The sequence below is a fragment of the Osmerus eperlanus genome, chromosome 10 (assembly GCF_963692335.1).
Source record: "Osmerus eperlanus chromosome 10, fOsmEpe2.1, whole genome shotgun sequence".
Lineage (NCBI taxonomy): Eukaryota > Metazoa > Chordata > Actinopteri > Osmeriformes > Osmeridae > Osmerus > Osmerus eperlanus.
Window position 1 is genome coordinate 2,854,336 of NC_085027.1, and position 17,045 is coordinate 2,871,380.

General features: G+C 50.1%; 1 protein-coding gene across 2 annotated transcripts in view; it reads right to left on the reverse strand.

Annotated features, from left to right (window-relative positions):
* adamtsl3 (ADAMTS-like 3) overlaps positions 1-17,045 on the reverse strand; it is an 87,085-nt gene that overhangs the window by 19,814 nt on the left and 50,226 nt on the right. The window contains exons 7-17 of one of the 2 annotated variants that reach the window (XM_062471588.1): positions 16,404-16,530; positions 13,478-13,552; positions 11,294-11,451; positions 10,442-10,553; positions 10,177-10,315; positions 8,906-8,956; positions 7,734-7,944; positions 7,487-7,634; positions 6,057-6,141; positions 2,856-3,151; positions 2,589-2,718 (exon numbers count right to left, since the gene is read on the reverse strand). In XM_062471588.1, coding sequence (XP_062327572.1) covers positions 2,589-2,718; positions 2,856-3,151; positions 6,057-6,141; positions 7,487-7,634; positions 7,734-7,944; positions 8,906-8,956; positions 10,177-10,315; positions 10,442-10,553; positions 11,294-11,451; positions 13,478-13,552; positions 16,404-16,530 — 1,532 coding nt within the window. Of the gene's footprint in view, positions 1-2,588; positions 2,719-2,855; positions 3,152-6,052; positions 6,142-7,486; positions 7,635-7,733; positions 7,945-8,905; positions 8,957-10,176; positions 10,316-10,441; positions 10,554-11,293; positions 11,452-13,477; positions 13,553-16,403; positions 16,531-17,045 lie in introns of those variants that run through there. The other variant, XM_062471590.1, reaches the window with a different exon arrangement.

Here is a 17,045-nt window from a genome sequence, read left to right on the forward strand (position 1 = left end):
CACACACGCACAGACACACACACACGCACACACACACGCACACACACACGCACACGCGCACACGCACACACACACGCACACACACACACGCACGCACACAGACACACACGCACAGACACACACGCATGCACACAGACACACACGCACAGACACACACGCACGCACACACGCACGCACACACAGATACACACACACACGCACACACAGATACGCACGCACAGACACACACAGAAGACAAATAAGTTCTCTACAGACTGAAACACATCCATCTCCATGCCTTCTCTTGTTTGATTACATATGTCTTCCCTCTAACTGCCGGCAGTATTATTATGGCACTAACATTCATAATGTCTCTGACTGAACCAGTGTCTGTAAAAAAACAAACACTTGTAGTTTCCTAATGTAAACACAAGAGCGGTCCAATAGCTAAACATAATCTGTTGTCCAAATGGAGACAAAAACATTTCATTTTCATAGCTATTTTACTTCTGTTTTTTTTTTTATATGTTTTTTTTATGCACCCCGATAAAACTGTGCACGTATTAAAGTTGAATAAAACTATAATTTCTTCATCAACATCAGTTTTCCTGAGAACAGCAAGCACATTAGTCCTTAAAGCTAGCTGTCCCGCTGACTTTGGCAACAGGACACTCATTGGGAAAACAATAATGTGAAGTACATTTTGTGTGCATGTGCCAACACGTGTGTATTGCAGTCTAATGAAATGTTCCCTAAACAAGTGCTCAGTGGGACAAGCCATTTAGAATCAATCAGAGTTGCTTTTCTGAACAAAAACCAGCCCCCTGCCCAGTCCAGCACTGGCCAACCAGCCAAAAATGAATCTTGTGTACTGCCCAGCATCACGGCAGCAAATGCTGGTTTGGCTTACAGTTTGAAACTGTCCTGTTATGATCTCTCTCCACCGGTCCCGCTCATATGAAGACGTGCCCTGCTGGGCCTGAGCGCTTGGCTCCCACGCAGAGACCCCCACGCCCTCAGAGAAGGTCTCCCGCTGCTACTGAAGCTAGCTCATCAGATGAGGTTATTATAAATCTGACCTTCCTCTTTCATGTCCATAAAAATAACTAACAAACAGACTAAGTAGTACACTTGAAATGGGAGGTTCAGTAACTCAGTGCAGAGGGTTGGGGAACATTTAACACTTGGCTGCTCTCAGTCTCGGTCACATGATCTTTTAAACAACAGACTGGTGATTCATCCCTGATTAGACTCTTGTGAGCCACACAGCTACTCTGTACTGCCTGAATCCTGTTACTGTAAACAGCCAGCTGTCCTTGACCTGTGTGTGGCGTCGGTCAGGCAGGTGTGTATTATTAGATCCTGGTAATCCTGCCCCTGGGGGGGATGGCTGGATCCAGGTCAGAGGTCAACACAGCAGGCAGAAGAACCTGCTGGCTGGACACTGGTCCCTCGAATCCTCCCTCCTCCTCCTCCCCTAAACCCTCCTCCTCCTCCCTCCTCTCTCCTCCTCTCCAACAAGCCAGATACACATCCCTCCTTCACCTCCCTCTTTTAACACAAGAGAACCCCACCCTCCCCTCTCCACCCTACTTCCTTCTACAACACAGAACCCCCCCCCCATCTCCTCTCCTACACAGACATCACCCCCTCCCTCCTCCTCTCGACTCCCAGTCCTCATTCCAATGTTTATCCTAGTTAATTCCACCATGCAAAACAGCTGGGTGCTTATCTTTACCATATTTCCTACACGGAACCTAATTTTCAGGTTATTCCAGAGTCGCAGGGAAACGATTCAAGCTAGAAGCTTGCAGCTTATCCTCGGAGCCGAGTCTCTGATCCTCCGTGCACGGCTAAGACATAGCTTATTTCATAACAAGAGTACAGTTTGCCAACGATATTGGAACCACCTGCGTTCTGTGTACGTTACAAATGACTAGGTCTAATTCTATGTGTTGCTATGGAGATCTGTGATGATGCTTATCTGCTCTCCTGGGTCAGGTTAGAGCGTGTTTGATGTTCTCCTTCTCTAAGCTCGTTTCACATGACTTTGTTCTTTGAGAGAGTCAGAAACCTGCCCTCCTGCCCTTCTGTCGGAGGTACTGTGGGAGGTGCAGTCCAGGCCTGCTTGTTAACAGAGTTCTAACTGCACCAGGAGAGGCAGGGCTCTCTCAGAGATGCGTCCGACTCCAGCCCTGTTTACCTTGGCACAGACGAGGGTAAAATAGGATGTTGTTACTGAAACGCAAACATCCGATTAGTTCTCGACAAACATCGGGGGGGAAGGGGGGGGGGAAGCAAAATGCGAGCCTCCAGTGAACGTTAACCGAGGCGATGAGGAGTAACCATAGAAACCGTGGTGGGTATGGTAATGTATGGTCACGCTGGGGCCTGCAATCCAAAAGGGGGAAACGCCGGTGTCAAGAAATCCAAACTGCACAAACCTTCATGTTGAATCTAGGTCTGTTGGTCCCCTAAGCAGCAGCACCAGGTACAGTCAGAGAGGTCATATTAACCCCCCTACCTCCCAGGAGTCACTGAGAGAATCTATTCTTGTCCACCGTGTCACCACCGTGTGCCAGGTCAGGCTGCCGGTGTTAGACGCTCACCTTGGAGGGCACGCCTCTGTGTTGCAGATGCGAATCCTGACCGGAGGTCTGCTGGACGCGTCACACAAGGAGTCCTCCACCTCCTCTCCTCTCCTCCGGTTTAAACACCTCGCTATCGCCACCTGCTGGCCTGGGGGACAGGGAGAGAGAGGGCTTAGAGGGAGAGGGAAACAGGACGTGAGAGATGGGGGGGGGGGGGGGGGGGTGAGCGAGGCAGTGATCTGGGATGGAACCACTTTGTCTTGACTGGATCCTGTTGCTTCTCACCGGCAGCACATGAGGCTGAACACAGGGAAAAGCCCCTGTGGTCCCAGTAGTGAACCTCTTCTCCTTGCGGGTGAAACCCTGGAGACTCCTGGAGGCCCGGAATGAAGCCTGGGACTCCAGTGCAGGGACCCCCGTTACAGGCTCTCTGCATCTGGGGCTTGTTCTCCTTACACTCCTCTTCTGGAAGGTCCACCTCTGTCTGGGTGAAGGAGAGCAGCACCCTGCACTTCAGCTGGCGTGTCTGCCTGCCCTGCCCACAGGTGGCGCTGCAGGGAGACCAGGGCCCTGGGATCAACCTGCACAGAGCACCGAAGAAGACTGTGTCTCACCACATCGGGATACAACTAAACGTGTATGACAAGTAACTCCTGAATGGAACTGTAAACTCGACACACACCAGGATAGAGAGTCAGGATGTTGAAGTATCAGCGCTGTAACATACTGAACACATAAAAGATAGTGACTGTTACGCCGGGAAACAAACGGATGTTAAACGGAATAAAAGTGAATCAAACTAGACAGCCCCCCCCCCCCCTTCCTCTCCCCAGCTGTGGCTGATGTCAGGTAAACTCACGCTGATCTGTGGAGATCTCTGGTTCAGCTCAGAGAAGGCTGCTCAGAGGACACATGGCTCATAGCCCCTTCTGGCAAAGCCAGCTGATTTAAAGAGACATAGCTTCTTTCCCCAGCATCTTTCTGGTGTGATAAAAACATCCACAGGTTCAGCCAGCCAGGCTAACCCGGAGAAACATGCATCGTTAGATGGTGTTGAACACAGGAGACGAGGGTACCACAGCAGTGGGACGGGGAACCCTGGACGGAAGCCGAGGGAGGAGAATGCATGTTGGAAAGATATGTGTGATTTATATGTGTGGTACGTAAGGCTTTACGGTTATCCAAATTACAGTTGGAGGAGGAGGAGGAAGACTGAATGAGAAGAACAAGAGCCGTAAGCCAATCGGGTTCAAACACAGCCTTGAATTTACATATCCTTCATAAAAACGTCTCGTTTGAGAGAAAGCCAATCCTGACAATTTGCTTGGCTCCGCATTTAAGAATTCATAATAACATACATTAGTAAAGCAATGTCAATCCAGAAAGGTCTGTTAAAGCAGTTAGGTTCGTCAAACTTGACAGCCCCTCCTCCGGCGCCCCAGAGCGTCGTCCTGCTGTGTGAGAAGGCCCCGGCGCCCCAGGCTCCCCCGGTGCCCCCGCCCCCCGTCCCCCGATTAGAGGATTATGAGAGCAGCAGTTTTCTCTCAGCTGCTGCAGACTCACAGGTCCGTGTCGTTTGCACACACCGCGATGTCAGAGTCCTCATTCCAAACATGATGGAGAAACCAGACTGAGTAGGGTGGGTGAGGTAAAGGTGAGTGTGAGGGTGAGGTAAAGGTGAGTGTGAGGGTGAGGTAAAGGTGAGGGTGAGGTAAAGGTGAGTGTGAGGGTGAGGTAAAGGTGATTGTGAGGGTGAGATAAAGGCGAGTGTGAGGGTGAGGTAAAGGTGAGTGTGAGGGTGAGGTAAAGGTGAGTGTGAGTGTGAGGTAAAGGTGATTGTGAGGGTGAGGTAAAGGTGAGTGTGAGGGTGAGGTAAAGGTGAGTGTGAGGGTGAGGTAAAGGTGATTGTGAGTGTGAGGTAAAGGTGTTAAGCTGAGAATGAGGTGATACTACAATTCCTGCTGTGTGGGAGATGTCTGTGAGGGTGTGTGTGAAGTGTGTGTGAGCTTGTATCTCTGACAGGTCCCAGGGTGGGTGAGGTTTAAATGAGAGTGTGAGTTGTATGTGTGTGTGAGAGAGAGAGGTGTGTGGGTGTGGTGTGTGTGAGGTGTGTGTGTGGTGTGTGTGTGTCTGTGTGTGTGTGTGTGTGTGTGTGAGAGAGAGAGAGAGGTGTGTGTGTGTGGTGTGTGTGTGTGTGTGTGGTGTGTGTGTGTGTGTGTGTGTGGTGTGTGTGTGGTGTGTGTGTGTGTGTGAGGTGTGTGTGTGGTGTGTGTTTGTGTGTGTGTGTGTGTGTGTGTGTGTGTGTGTGTGTGTGTGTGAGCGTGTATCCCTGACAGGTCCCAGGGTGTATCCGGGCAGGAGAGTCTGGGACAGCAGAAGTAGTCACATCATTATCAGGAGAGGAAACGACCGCAGACTTCTTGATATGCTCTGTGTGTTTAGTGTGCGTATGTGTGTGTGTGTGAGGGGGGGTGGTCTGCCCTAATAATCCTGACAAAGCTCAGATACAGCTGTACGTGTGCTCTTGCACTGTGATAAGGGCCTGTTGGAGATATCCGGACCGCCCATCTCTCTCCCTCTCTCTCTTCCTCTCTCACACACACACACACACACACACTCTGAGACTTCCAGTTCACGACTGATAAAGGGAAAGATCACCCATGTGGAAAGCAACTCTACAAAGACACTCTGCTCTCTGTGTTCCCCCAAATATAGCTCCGGGAGAGCTCTGCTCTTTCTCACCTCCCTCCCCCCCCCCCCCCCCTCTCTCTCTCTCTCTCTCTCTCTCTCTCTCTCTCTCTCTCTCTCTCTCTCTCTCTCTCTCTCTCTCTCTCTCTCTCTCTCTCTCTCTCTCCTCTCCCTCTCTCTCTCTCTCTCAACCTCTCTCTCTCTTACAATCACAGCCCCCACCAGTGTGAACTCTTAAACACATGTCCCCCACATACTTTAATAAACCCTGAGATGGATGCCTTTGGTCCACCGCAAAGGACGAGGTTTCTCTCAGGCAGAGGGTTGTGCGAGTGTGTGCGGGTGTGTGCGAGTGTGTGCGGGTGTGTGCGAGTGTGTGCGAGTGTGTGTGAGTGAGTGTGTGCGAGTGTGTGTGTGTGTGTAGGGCTGCTGCCTGCATTGTATCTCAGCCAGGCGGTCTGTGTGGGTTGTTATTGTTTCAGAGATGGAGGAGATTAACTCTGCTAACTAATATTAGGACGTAGGGGGAGTTTGGTGTTCCAGAAACCCAGAGAGGTGAGGGAGGGAGGAGGTCCACTACTACAGAGCAAGCTGTGGTCAGAGAAGTACAAACTGGGGACCCCTAATGAACCCGTAAAGTCTGTATACATGCTGTGGTATATATATATGTGTGTGTGTGCGTGTGAGTGTGTGTTGGCATGTGTGTGTTTGCATGTGTGTGTGTGTGAGTGTGTGTGTGTGTGTATGTGTGTGTGTGTCTGTGCGTGTGGGTGGGTGTGTGTGTGTGTGTGTACTCACGTAGGCTCCTCCGTAGCAGTTCGTTGCTCCTCCAGCTCCTGGGCTTGTTTGACGGACGGCAGCTTGGCCTCCACGGGAACAGACTCTGGATCAGATCAACAACAGGAACAGACTCTGGATCAGATCAGTAACAGGAACAGACTGGATCAGATCAACAACAGGAACAGACTCTGGATCAGATCAGTAACAGGAACAGACTCTGGATCAGATCAGTAACAGGAACAGACTCTGGATCAGATCAACAACAGGAACAGACTCTGGATCAGATCAACAACAGGAACAGACTCTGGATCAGATCAGTAACAGGAACATACTCTGGATCAGATCAACAACAGGAACAGACTCTGGATCAGATCAACATCAGGAACAGACTCTGGATCAGATCAACAACAGGAACAGACTCTGGATCAGATCAGTAACAGGAACAGACTCTGGATCAGATCAGTAACAGGAACCGACTCTGGATCAGATCAATAACAGGAACAGACTCTGGATCAGATCAGTAATAGGAACAGACTCTGGATCAGATCAGTAACAGGAACAGACTCTGGATCAGATCAGTAACAGGAACAGACTCTGGATCAGATCAGTAACAGCAACCGCATCAGAGGGAACCTGTGGCTTCACTGGGCTCAGAACTGTTCCGGGTCACAGTGAGGCAGGCCGGTCCACGGACTCCCAGCCCACAGGACTGCATGTTCTAGAGAGGGCGGTCAGGTACCCAGCCCACAGGACAGCATGTTCTACAGAGGACTGTCAGGTACCCAGCCCTCACGACTGCATGTTCTCACACTGCCAATATTGGCAACCATAAATCTCCGTCTGTCAACCAACTATGTATGTACCAGACCATTAACCCAGCTCATTATCACAGCTAGCACTGGGCTGGGAGACAGGAGAGAGAGAGTGTGGCGTCTGGAAGGGGACTGAGTGTGTGTGTGTGTGCACGCCCTTCACTGAGGTATCTGGGTTTGGCTCATGGTAAGAAGCTTCAGTTATTATGTTAACTCATAACTGGCATCCGAGTAGACATCTGGAATATATGGTCCTCTAAAATATTAGCTTTTTCTAGACCGAAATGTTAGCTTAAAAAAACTGTTATGAAGTCAGGATGATTATTTGGGGAGCCAGAGAGGGTATAAATAAACCGATGGTGATTTAAGTTGATGAGCAGAGTCGCTTTTAAGAGCAAGCTGGTGCCTCCCACTCACTAACATCCACCTTTAGAGGCTGAGAACCTCTCTCTCTCTCTTTCTCTCTTTCTCTCTTTCTCTCTCTCTCTCTCTCTCTCTCTCTCTCTCTCTCTCTCTCTCTCTCTCTCTCTCTCTCTCTCTCTCTCTCTCTCTCTCACACACACACACACACACACACACACACACTCACGCTCACACTCACACTCACACTCACACACAGTGAGGCCAGGGCCCTACCTTTGGGTTTGTGGCATGCGATGGGCACCAGACAGTCCTCCTTGATGAGGGGTTTGAGAGCAGAGCTGCAGCCTCCGGTGTGCTGCCCGCGGTGATCCATACACAGCACCACCCTGTAGCGCAGGCCCCGCCCACATGTCACTGTGCACTGCAACACACACACACCAGAACCAACTCAGAGATTGCACCTGGTCCACACGGTTCTAGCACGTTCCGGGCATCGATGAGAGTCCAGCTATGCTCTCACCTGAGACCACTCCATGGCAACCCACTGCGGACAGGTGAAGGTGTTGCAGGACTGGCGCGTGATTGGCCGGGGGGAGTGTGTGCACTTCCACTCCTCCACCTGCGCGATCTGTCCGTGTGTGTCCTCCTCCACACACACCACGCTGCGGTCCTGCCAGCCCCCCGCCTCGCCACACGACACCGAGCACGCCGTCCACGGACCCTGCTCCCAGCTGGGGACGACAGGGTCAGCTGTGCTGCTGTACTGCACCTTACTGCACCTTACTGCACCTTACTGCACCTGACTGCACCTTACTGCACCTGACTGCACCTTACTGCACCTGACTGCACCTTACTGCACCTTACTGCACCTGACTGCACCTTACTGTACCTTACTGCACCTGACTGCACCTTACTGCACCTTACTGCACCTGACTGCACCTTACTGCACCTTACTGCACCTGACTGCACCTTACTGACACCTTACTGACACCTTACTGACAGACAGACAGACAAACAAGCAGACAGACAAACAAGCAGGCAGGCAGGCAGGCACACAAACTCCCTGACCAGGCCTTAAATGTCCATGTTTACATAGCTCCCAATCGGGCAGAACCCACTACATTCATGAGCAGAATGAGGCATTTGGACTATAAACGGATGCATGGGTGAAGTCATAGACAGTTGTGGGCTGAGGTCTATTTTCAATCCAGTGCTGTTGAAGGGTTGTGCTGTGGTAGAGGAGCAGTGTGATTGGTAGAGGAGCAGTGGGATTGGTAGAGGAGCAGTGGGATTGGTAGAGGAGCAGTGGGATTGGTAGAGGAGCAGTGGGATTGGTAGAGGAGCAGTGGGATTGGTAGAGGAGCAGTGTGATTGGTAGTGGAGCAGTGTGATTGGTAGTGGAGCAGTGGGATTGGTAGTGGAGCAGTGTGATTGGTAGTGGAGCAGTGTGATTGGTAGTGGAGCAGTGTGATTGGTAGAGGAGCAGTGTGATTGGTAGTGGAGCAGTGTGATTGGTAGAGGAGCAGTGGGATTGGTAGAGGAGCAGTGGGATTGGTAGAGGAGCAGTGGGATTGGTAGAGGAGCAGTGGGATTGGTAGAGGAGCAGTGTGATTGGTAGAGGAGCAGTGGGATTGGTAGAGAAGCTGTATGAGTTCAGCACCATACAGTGAGTGGTAGAACCAAGTCACTTACCGAGGTAGTGGCTGGAAATGGTCATAGGGCATCACCTCTTTAAATCCATCACTACAGGAGCAGACAGGAGCAGAACAAAGTGTTCAGATGCAGGCCCACATACACACACACACACCACACCCACATCAACCACACACACCCAGACAACCACACACACACACACACACCACACCCACACCCACATCAACCACACACACCCAGACAACCACACACACACACACACACACACCACACCCACATCAACCAAACCCACCCAGACAACCACACACACACACACACCACACCCACATCAACCACACCCACCCAGACAACCACACACACACCCACACCCACATGAACCACACCCACCCAGACAACCACACACACACCCACATCAACCACACCCACCCAGACAACCACACAGACACTCACACACCACACCCACATCAACCACACCCACCCAGACAACCACACACACACCCACACCCACATGAACCACACCCACCCAGACAACCACACACACACCCACATCAACCACACCCACCCAGACAACCACACACACACCACACCCACACTCACATCAACCACACCCACCCAGACAACCACACACACACACACACACACCCACATGAACCACACCCACCCAGACAACCACACACACACCCACATCAACCACACCCACCCAGACAACCACACACACACCACACCCACACCCACACCCAGACAACCACACCCACCCAGACAACCACACACACACACACCACACCCACATCAACCACACCCACCCAGACAACCACACACACACACACACACCACACCCACATCAACCACACCCACCCAGACAACCACACACACACACACCACACCCACATCAACCACACCCACCCAGACAACCACACACACACCCACACCAACATGAACCACACCCACCCAGACAACCACACACACACACACACACCCACATCAACCACACCCACCCAGACAACCACACACACACCACACCCACACCCACACCCACATCAACCACACCCACCCAGACAACCACACACACACACACACCCACATGAACCACACACACCCAGACAACCACACACACACACACACACACCCACATGAACCACACCCACCCAGACAACCACACACACACACACACACACCCACATGAACCACACCCACCCAGACAACCACACACACACACACACACACACACATCAACCACACCCACCCAGACAACCACACACACACACACACACGCGCACGCACACGCACACAGTAATGCAGGTATCCTGCACCTGTCTGGACAGGGATCCATGTTGCACTCCTTCAGTTTGGGCGTGGGCTTGTTGTTCTCAGGGTAGTTGTGACACAGCTGTTCTGAGGTGCTCTGGTTGGTCCGGATGTCTGTGCACTCAGCAGAGTTTAGCTGGTATCCTGGAACACACACACACACACTCCCTCAGCAACTCTGTCCTAGCAGGCTGGGTTGATGCTGGGTCACACACACATTCAACCATGTTGACCTAGCATCCCTCTGGCTCGTGAGGCAGCCAGTCTCACCTCCTCCACAGGTCACAGAGCAGGGGAAGAAGTCTGTCTCCACCCACTGGTATCTGATTGGCTGGTAGAACAGGAACTGGATCACAGTGTCCCTGGGCCCGCCGTACTTGACCTAGAGATGGATGGAGATGGGGGGCGGGGGGGATGGGGGGATGGGGGGGTAGGACAGAGGAAGTTCAAGGGGAATCTCAATAGTCTACATACTTACTTCTTCCCTTGTCTCCTTGTCTCCCTGCCCTAAGTGCTCCATCCATCTGCTGTCCACATGGAGGAGACGCTGAGGGCGTCTTTAGGCTGTAGAGGCAGACAGTGTGTTCTGGGGAGTCAGGTGGCTGAGCGGTGAGGGAATCGGGCTAGTAATCCGAAGGTTGCCAGTTCGATTCCCGGTCATACAACTGACGTTGTGTCCTTGGGCAAGGCACTTCACCCTACTTGCCTCGGGGGAATGTCCCTGTACTTACTGTAAGTCGCTCTGGATAAGAGTGTCTGCTAAATGATTAAATGTAAATGTAATGTAAATGTGTTCACCACATCCTAATGATGGACCTTGAAACCCTGTTCAGAACTGTAGATGTTTGGATACAGACTTGGTTGCCAACCCAAACCAGCCCAGCATGCCTCATCAGTCTGCAGATATTCTGCAATCAGGGCTTTGGGTCCCATTCCCTCACACAATCTGTGTAATCACATGAATTATGTCAACATTAATAATTATGTTTAATAAACAAGAGAAACGAACATTAGATAACAACTGATTTTTTTTTTTTTTTTTTTTACATTTCTGTCCAACTCTGTCCAAGGAGGATTACAGAGTCACAAACTGGGGTCTTGTCAAGTTCTTGCGTGTCTCACCTTGATGATGTAATCGGCTCTGAGCGGTCCGTGAGCCCTGAGTGTCTGTCTATCCGTCCCTCGCTGGTAGTCCAGGCTGGTGTTCCCTATCAGGAAGGACCCTGTGGACAGCAGGCTGTGCTCCTCTCTCTTCCCCTGCACAGGGACAGCCTCGATGACTGAGAGAGACAGGGAGAGAGAAGGAGAGGGAAAAAAAAAGAGGGAGATATGCGTTGAAGACATCAAAGCATGTGAAGATAAACACTTTCTTGTGACACCAATTCGTGTAACCCTAAAGTTGGTGTGAGGGATAATAAACACTGTGTAGTCGAGGTTATGTTTTTGTGGAGAACATAATTATAATCATCTGTTGCCCGCCCAGTCCTCTGCCTTTTTCTTGTCACTTCTCCTCTCTCTCTCTCTCTCTCTCTCTCTCTCTCTCTCTCTCTCTCTCTCTCTCTCTCTCTCTCTCTCTCTCTCACTCTCACTCACTGACTCTCACTCTCTCTCACTCTCTCTCTCTCTCTCTCTCTCTCTCTCTCACTCTCACTCACTCTCACTCTCTCTCACTCTCTCTCTACCTCTTTCTCATGTTTTGTTTCTCTATCACTAACAAAGTGTTTTTTCTGACAATATCGTTTATTACAGAAAAATGAAAAACTGGTTCCTCAAATAAACTGACTCAAACAACAGCATTTCAAACACTCGATTATTTCAACAAATGTTTCTGAAATGACCATCTATGTTGTAGTAATTTCCAACATAATTTAAAGTAGTTTCACAACTTGAAACCATTAACAGCCACATAGCCTAGGCCCCTTCACAAAAATAAGCGATTTTGAATCTAAATACACCTAAAAGACCCTCTCTCCTGATGATACAGAGATCAGAGTGTGTGAACAGTGGACTGGGCTACAGGGGACTCTGTGTGTTTAGTTTCCCCCCTTTTACTGTGGTCTTTTCCCCTTTAAACTTCACTCCTCTCTTCCACGTCCGCCACACAAGTCTCCTGATGTCTGACAAACGATCTGCTAAAGTCATTTCAAGGTCACTCTAACTCCCCCTCCTGAAACATCTGACCAAACACACATCCAGTTAAGCCTGGAGCTCTTGGGTATACAGTGATGTTGGACCTCCAGTGCATCGTGATGCTGCCTCCAGTGAGTCAGCTGGAGGTCTCCCCACACACACGCACACACACACACACACACACACACACACACACGTACACACACTGACCACGCACACATACTTATTGTACTGGGACCACACACACACACACACACGTACACACACTGACCACGCACACATACTTATTGTACTGGGACCACACACACACAAACTTACTGAGCCCACACACCACACACACTTAGTGGGACCACACACAACACACATTCATAGATCACACTGTAGAGATCCGTTCAATACTCTAAGCAGTCTAACACCACTCCACTCACGCACACTAACACCTACGCACACACATACAGTATCAATAGCAAACATACTGGCAATGTACACACAGGAAACACAGTCCATAAATATGACAAGCACAAGCTCCAACACAAGCCAAGGTTCCGTTCTTACCCTCTCTCTCTCTCTCTCTCTCTCTCTCTCTCTCTCTCTCTCTCTCTCTCTCTCTCTAACCCCTACCCCTTCTCTTTCTCTCTTTTTCTCTCGCTAAACCCATCTCTCTCTTTTCTCTGGCTAATCCCCATCTCTCTCTTCTCTCTTTCCAAACCCCCCCATCTCTCTCTCTTACTAACCTCATCGCCCTCTCTCTTCTCTCTCTCTCACTGACCCCAATCTCTCTCTCCTCTCTCTTTCTCGCTAACCCCCTCTCTCTCTGCTACTAACCTTCATCTCTTGGTCTCTCTTCTCTCTCTCCCAACCCCCCGCCTCTCTCTCTCACTAACTCCCATCTCTCTCCTCTCCGATCTCCCTCTCTCCTTTCCCTCCTCTCTCCTCTTCTCTTCTCTCCCTCTCTCCTCTCCTCTTCCTCTCTTTTCTCCTCTTCCTCTCTCCTCTCCCTCTCCCTCTCTCCTCTCCCTCTCTCCTCTCCTGTCCCTCTCTCCTGCTGTTATTAATCTCTCTGTACTTCTCTGTGCTCAGCATCTCTGGAGTCCCTTCAAGGTCTGCAGTGGCAAAGCATGACATGGAAGATGATGTTTGTTTGTATACATGTGTACGGACAATGCATCTACTCACTAATGTGATCTGGGCCCTTGGCACTTAGCCTCACACCTCGACTGCCCTGGGGAACCTCCAGCACCGTCTTCACAGCTGCAGGACACACACACACAAGCTGTTAACTCACTGTTTCACATCTGCAAGCACTTAGATACGACGTGTTGAAGTACTCGACCATGATCACTTATCAACTGTGATGAGGACAAATACAACCGTGCTGAAATACCAAAGAGATTGAATAAAAAGAAAAGAATGCTTCAGTGTAAAAGCATACTCTGTAATTCTGACGCCAAGTATAAATTAGCAGTGATAACCTGAACTCTGCCACTCCATTGGCCAAGTCTTAATGTGCTAACTGGAAACAAGGAAAACAATATTAAGAAACATACTCAAAACAGCATGACTTTCTTTTTGCCAAAGGAAAAGAGCATTTTACGTACGTGTACAGTATGTGCCTGTGAGTGTGTGAGAGTGAGAGAGAATGTCTCTACAACCAAACTAGCAGTATATATTATGCACACAGTGTCTATACCATAAGCCCATGTGTTGAAATGTGATCTCTGCCCTTACAGCATATAAGGCCCTCACTCTGACACTCACACACAGGGCTGCAGATATGCTTCTGTATGTGAAAAAGCTCTTTATGGCTGTAGGATGACTTTCACTTTGTTACGTTAAAAAATACTGCATTTTCAGGTGCCGCCTGAGTAGCCCGATGTGGCTGAGGGCAGCAGCTTGCTAAGGAGGTGAGAGCTTTATAGAGGAGTGAAGTGCTAATGCTATTTCTGTAGTTTAGGAAGGCTACTTTTCCCTCTGGCTGCAAACGGGCAACCCGTCCAACAATTAAGCTGCTCTGGATGTCGGCCAGAGTCTCTGGTGCCCAAAAATAATTACGCTTGGAAACTGTATCGGCAACACTCTGAATTTATGAGGGTGATGAAATCAATTCATGCCATTTCATTTCTTTTTCGATCGTCTGAAGGAAAAAAAGGTTGAGCCAGATACGTTATAAAGTGACCTTCCAAACAAATTATGGAAATGAAACATTGTTAGGCTGTTAAGAGTTCAGTTTAAATCAGTCTATCATGACTGGACCTGGACAAGAGGGATTAATACAGTCGATTCATATTCAAGACGCAAAGAGGGACACCATTCACAATCATAAATTATGTATGATAAACAAACAGGATAGTGTGAACGTGTTTGTATGTGAGTGTGTGTGAGTCGAGTGTGTGAGTGTGTGTGTGTGTGTGTGTCATGGGGGAGGCAGGGAGCAGTGGTGTCTGACCACAGAGGAATTGACCTGACAGAACAGTCTTCATTATGAGCTTGTCCCCGGACTCCTCTACACCTCCAGACCCTAGACCCCTAGACCACTAGACCACTAGAACCCAGATCCCAACGCCCATTTCAGGGCCTGGAGAGCCAGGCCCAGACTAGGGCGATGTGGGCCCCGCTGTGCCAGCTCCTCTCTGGGAGCCCAGGGAAAGGTCTGTGTCAGCGAGGGCTACGGTGAGTTATTGGCTAGACGGTCTTTATTAGAGAGAGCATAATGCGCTTGGATTAGGTTACTCATAGATCTGGTTAAACAGGCTCTTTAAGGGAACGGGCATGATGCTATGAAAACGCCTGCTCACTGAAACAAAAGCTCCAGTATTTCTTTGTCTGACTCCGTTTGAGCGCTCGCTTCGGAACGGGAGTGACTCTTGGACGAGGAGGGGTGCATCTGGCAGCCCATGCTGATGCAGGGGACTGTCCAAACACAATATAAGGTCTCTTTCCACGGCAGCAGACGGATGCCATCTCTATTAGGACAGTGTACAAAGACAGCCTTGTGTGCTAGCAGGCAGAAGCAAGCTAGGGTCCTGGGAGAAGGGACAGAGAAACATACTATACTTGGATTTCAAATGGGTTTCACTCAGCTAACCTCATGGCACCTTTCAACGATTCTGGTTTTCCATTGAGAGCTTGATGCTGGACTACAGTCCAACGGCAGACTTCTGAGTGATCAAAGACCGGCAGCTCTGGACGGAGGATGACACATACAGCAAACACCCACCAACAATTAAAAGAGAGACATAAATATTTACGTTTTCTGGCTGTTAACTTTAATGCTGATGTTTTTCAAGCGGTCAGCCATGTTTATTTCAACTCCTCAGTACTGTGCGTGCCAAAACAAGTTCATTTGAAAAATTTGATACAATACCTCAGCTGGAAAGCTAATAAATGGATTATGTAAATATACCCTGGGCCAATAGCTACTACATTAAAGTTCCAGGATGCTGAGCTGTTGATGTCAGCGAGCGAGGCGTTCAAACTGAAATGATGAATTCAAATATGTTAATATGAAGATTTGAGGAATTCTAAACCAGCACAGGGGAGACCCGAGTTCAAATCAATTACTTTTTATTTACAAACCACACATCCTCAAAGTCACTGTTTGTGCCATGGTATTTAACGTCCTAAACGTATTCCGAGCAAAAGAAAATGAATTTCTCACATAAAACGCCAAACAGTGGCAGCTAAAAAGCAGTTATGAATTTAATCTCCAGACATTCTGATTTATGAAAACCCACACAATAAAAAAGCGAGACTCCATGTTGAAACACATGTGCAGCTCCATCTGGTAGCAGCAGTCTTAGCCAGAAGGCATGCTGGTACCCCAGGTACATAAACACCCTGGGTCAGAACAGAGACCCATGCTTGGACTAGGGGACTAATCCAAGCTGGGAGGTGGAGAGGGAGGGCGTAGGGGGGGTGGGGGGGTATACCTAGGTTGGTAGGGGGAGGTGGAGAGGGAGGGCGTAGGGGGGGGTGGGGGGGTATACCTAGGTTGGTAGGGGGAGGTGGAGAGGGAGGGCGTAGGGGGGGTGGGGGGGTATACCTAGGTTGGTAGGGGGAGGTGGAGAGGGAGGGCGTAGGGGGGGTGGGGGGGTATACCTACGTTGTTCCAGCGTGACGTGAGGCAGGGCCTGTCCTCGCACCAGGCGACACGTGGAGCCGTCACCAGCGCACAAGCCACAGTTATCCTCTCGAGCGCCACTGCCCAGCTGCCGGTCACAGCCCACCTCCTGCCAACACACACGCATACACACACGCACACACACACACGCACGCACACACACGCACACACACACAGAGAGAGAGAGAGAGTCAGAGAGAGGGAGGAGAATGTAGTACAGATATCCCTAAACACACATCTCTTACACACACACCCACCACCCACATCCCTACAAACACATCCACACCACACACTCACCCACCACACACATCCCCACAAACACATCCACACCACACACACACCCACCACACACATCCCCACAAACACATCCACACCACACACACACCCACCACACACATCCCTACAAACACATCCACACCACACACACACCCACCACACACATCCCTACAAACACATCCACACCACACACACACCCACCACACACATCCCCACAAACACATCCACACCACACACACACCCACCACACACATCCCCACAAACACATCCACACCACACACACACCCACCACACACATCCCTACAAACACATCCACACCACACACACACCCACCACACACATCCCTAC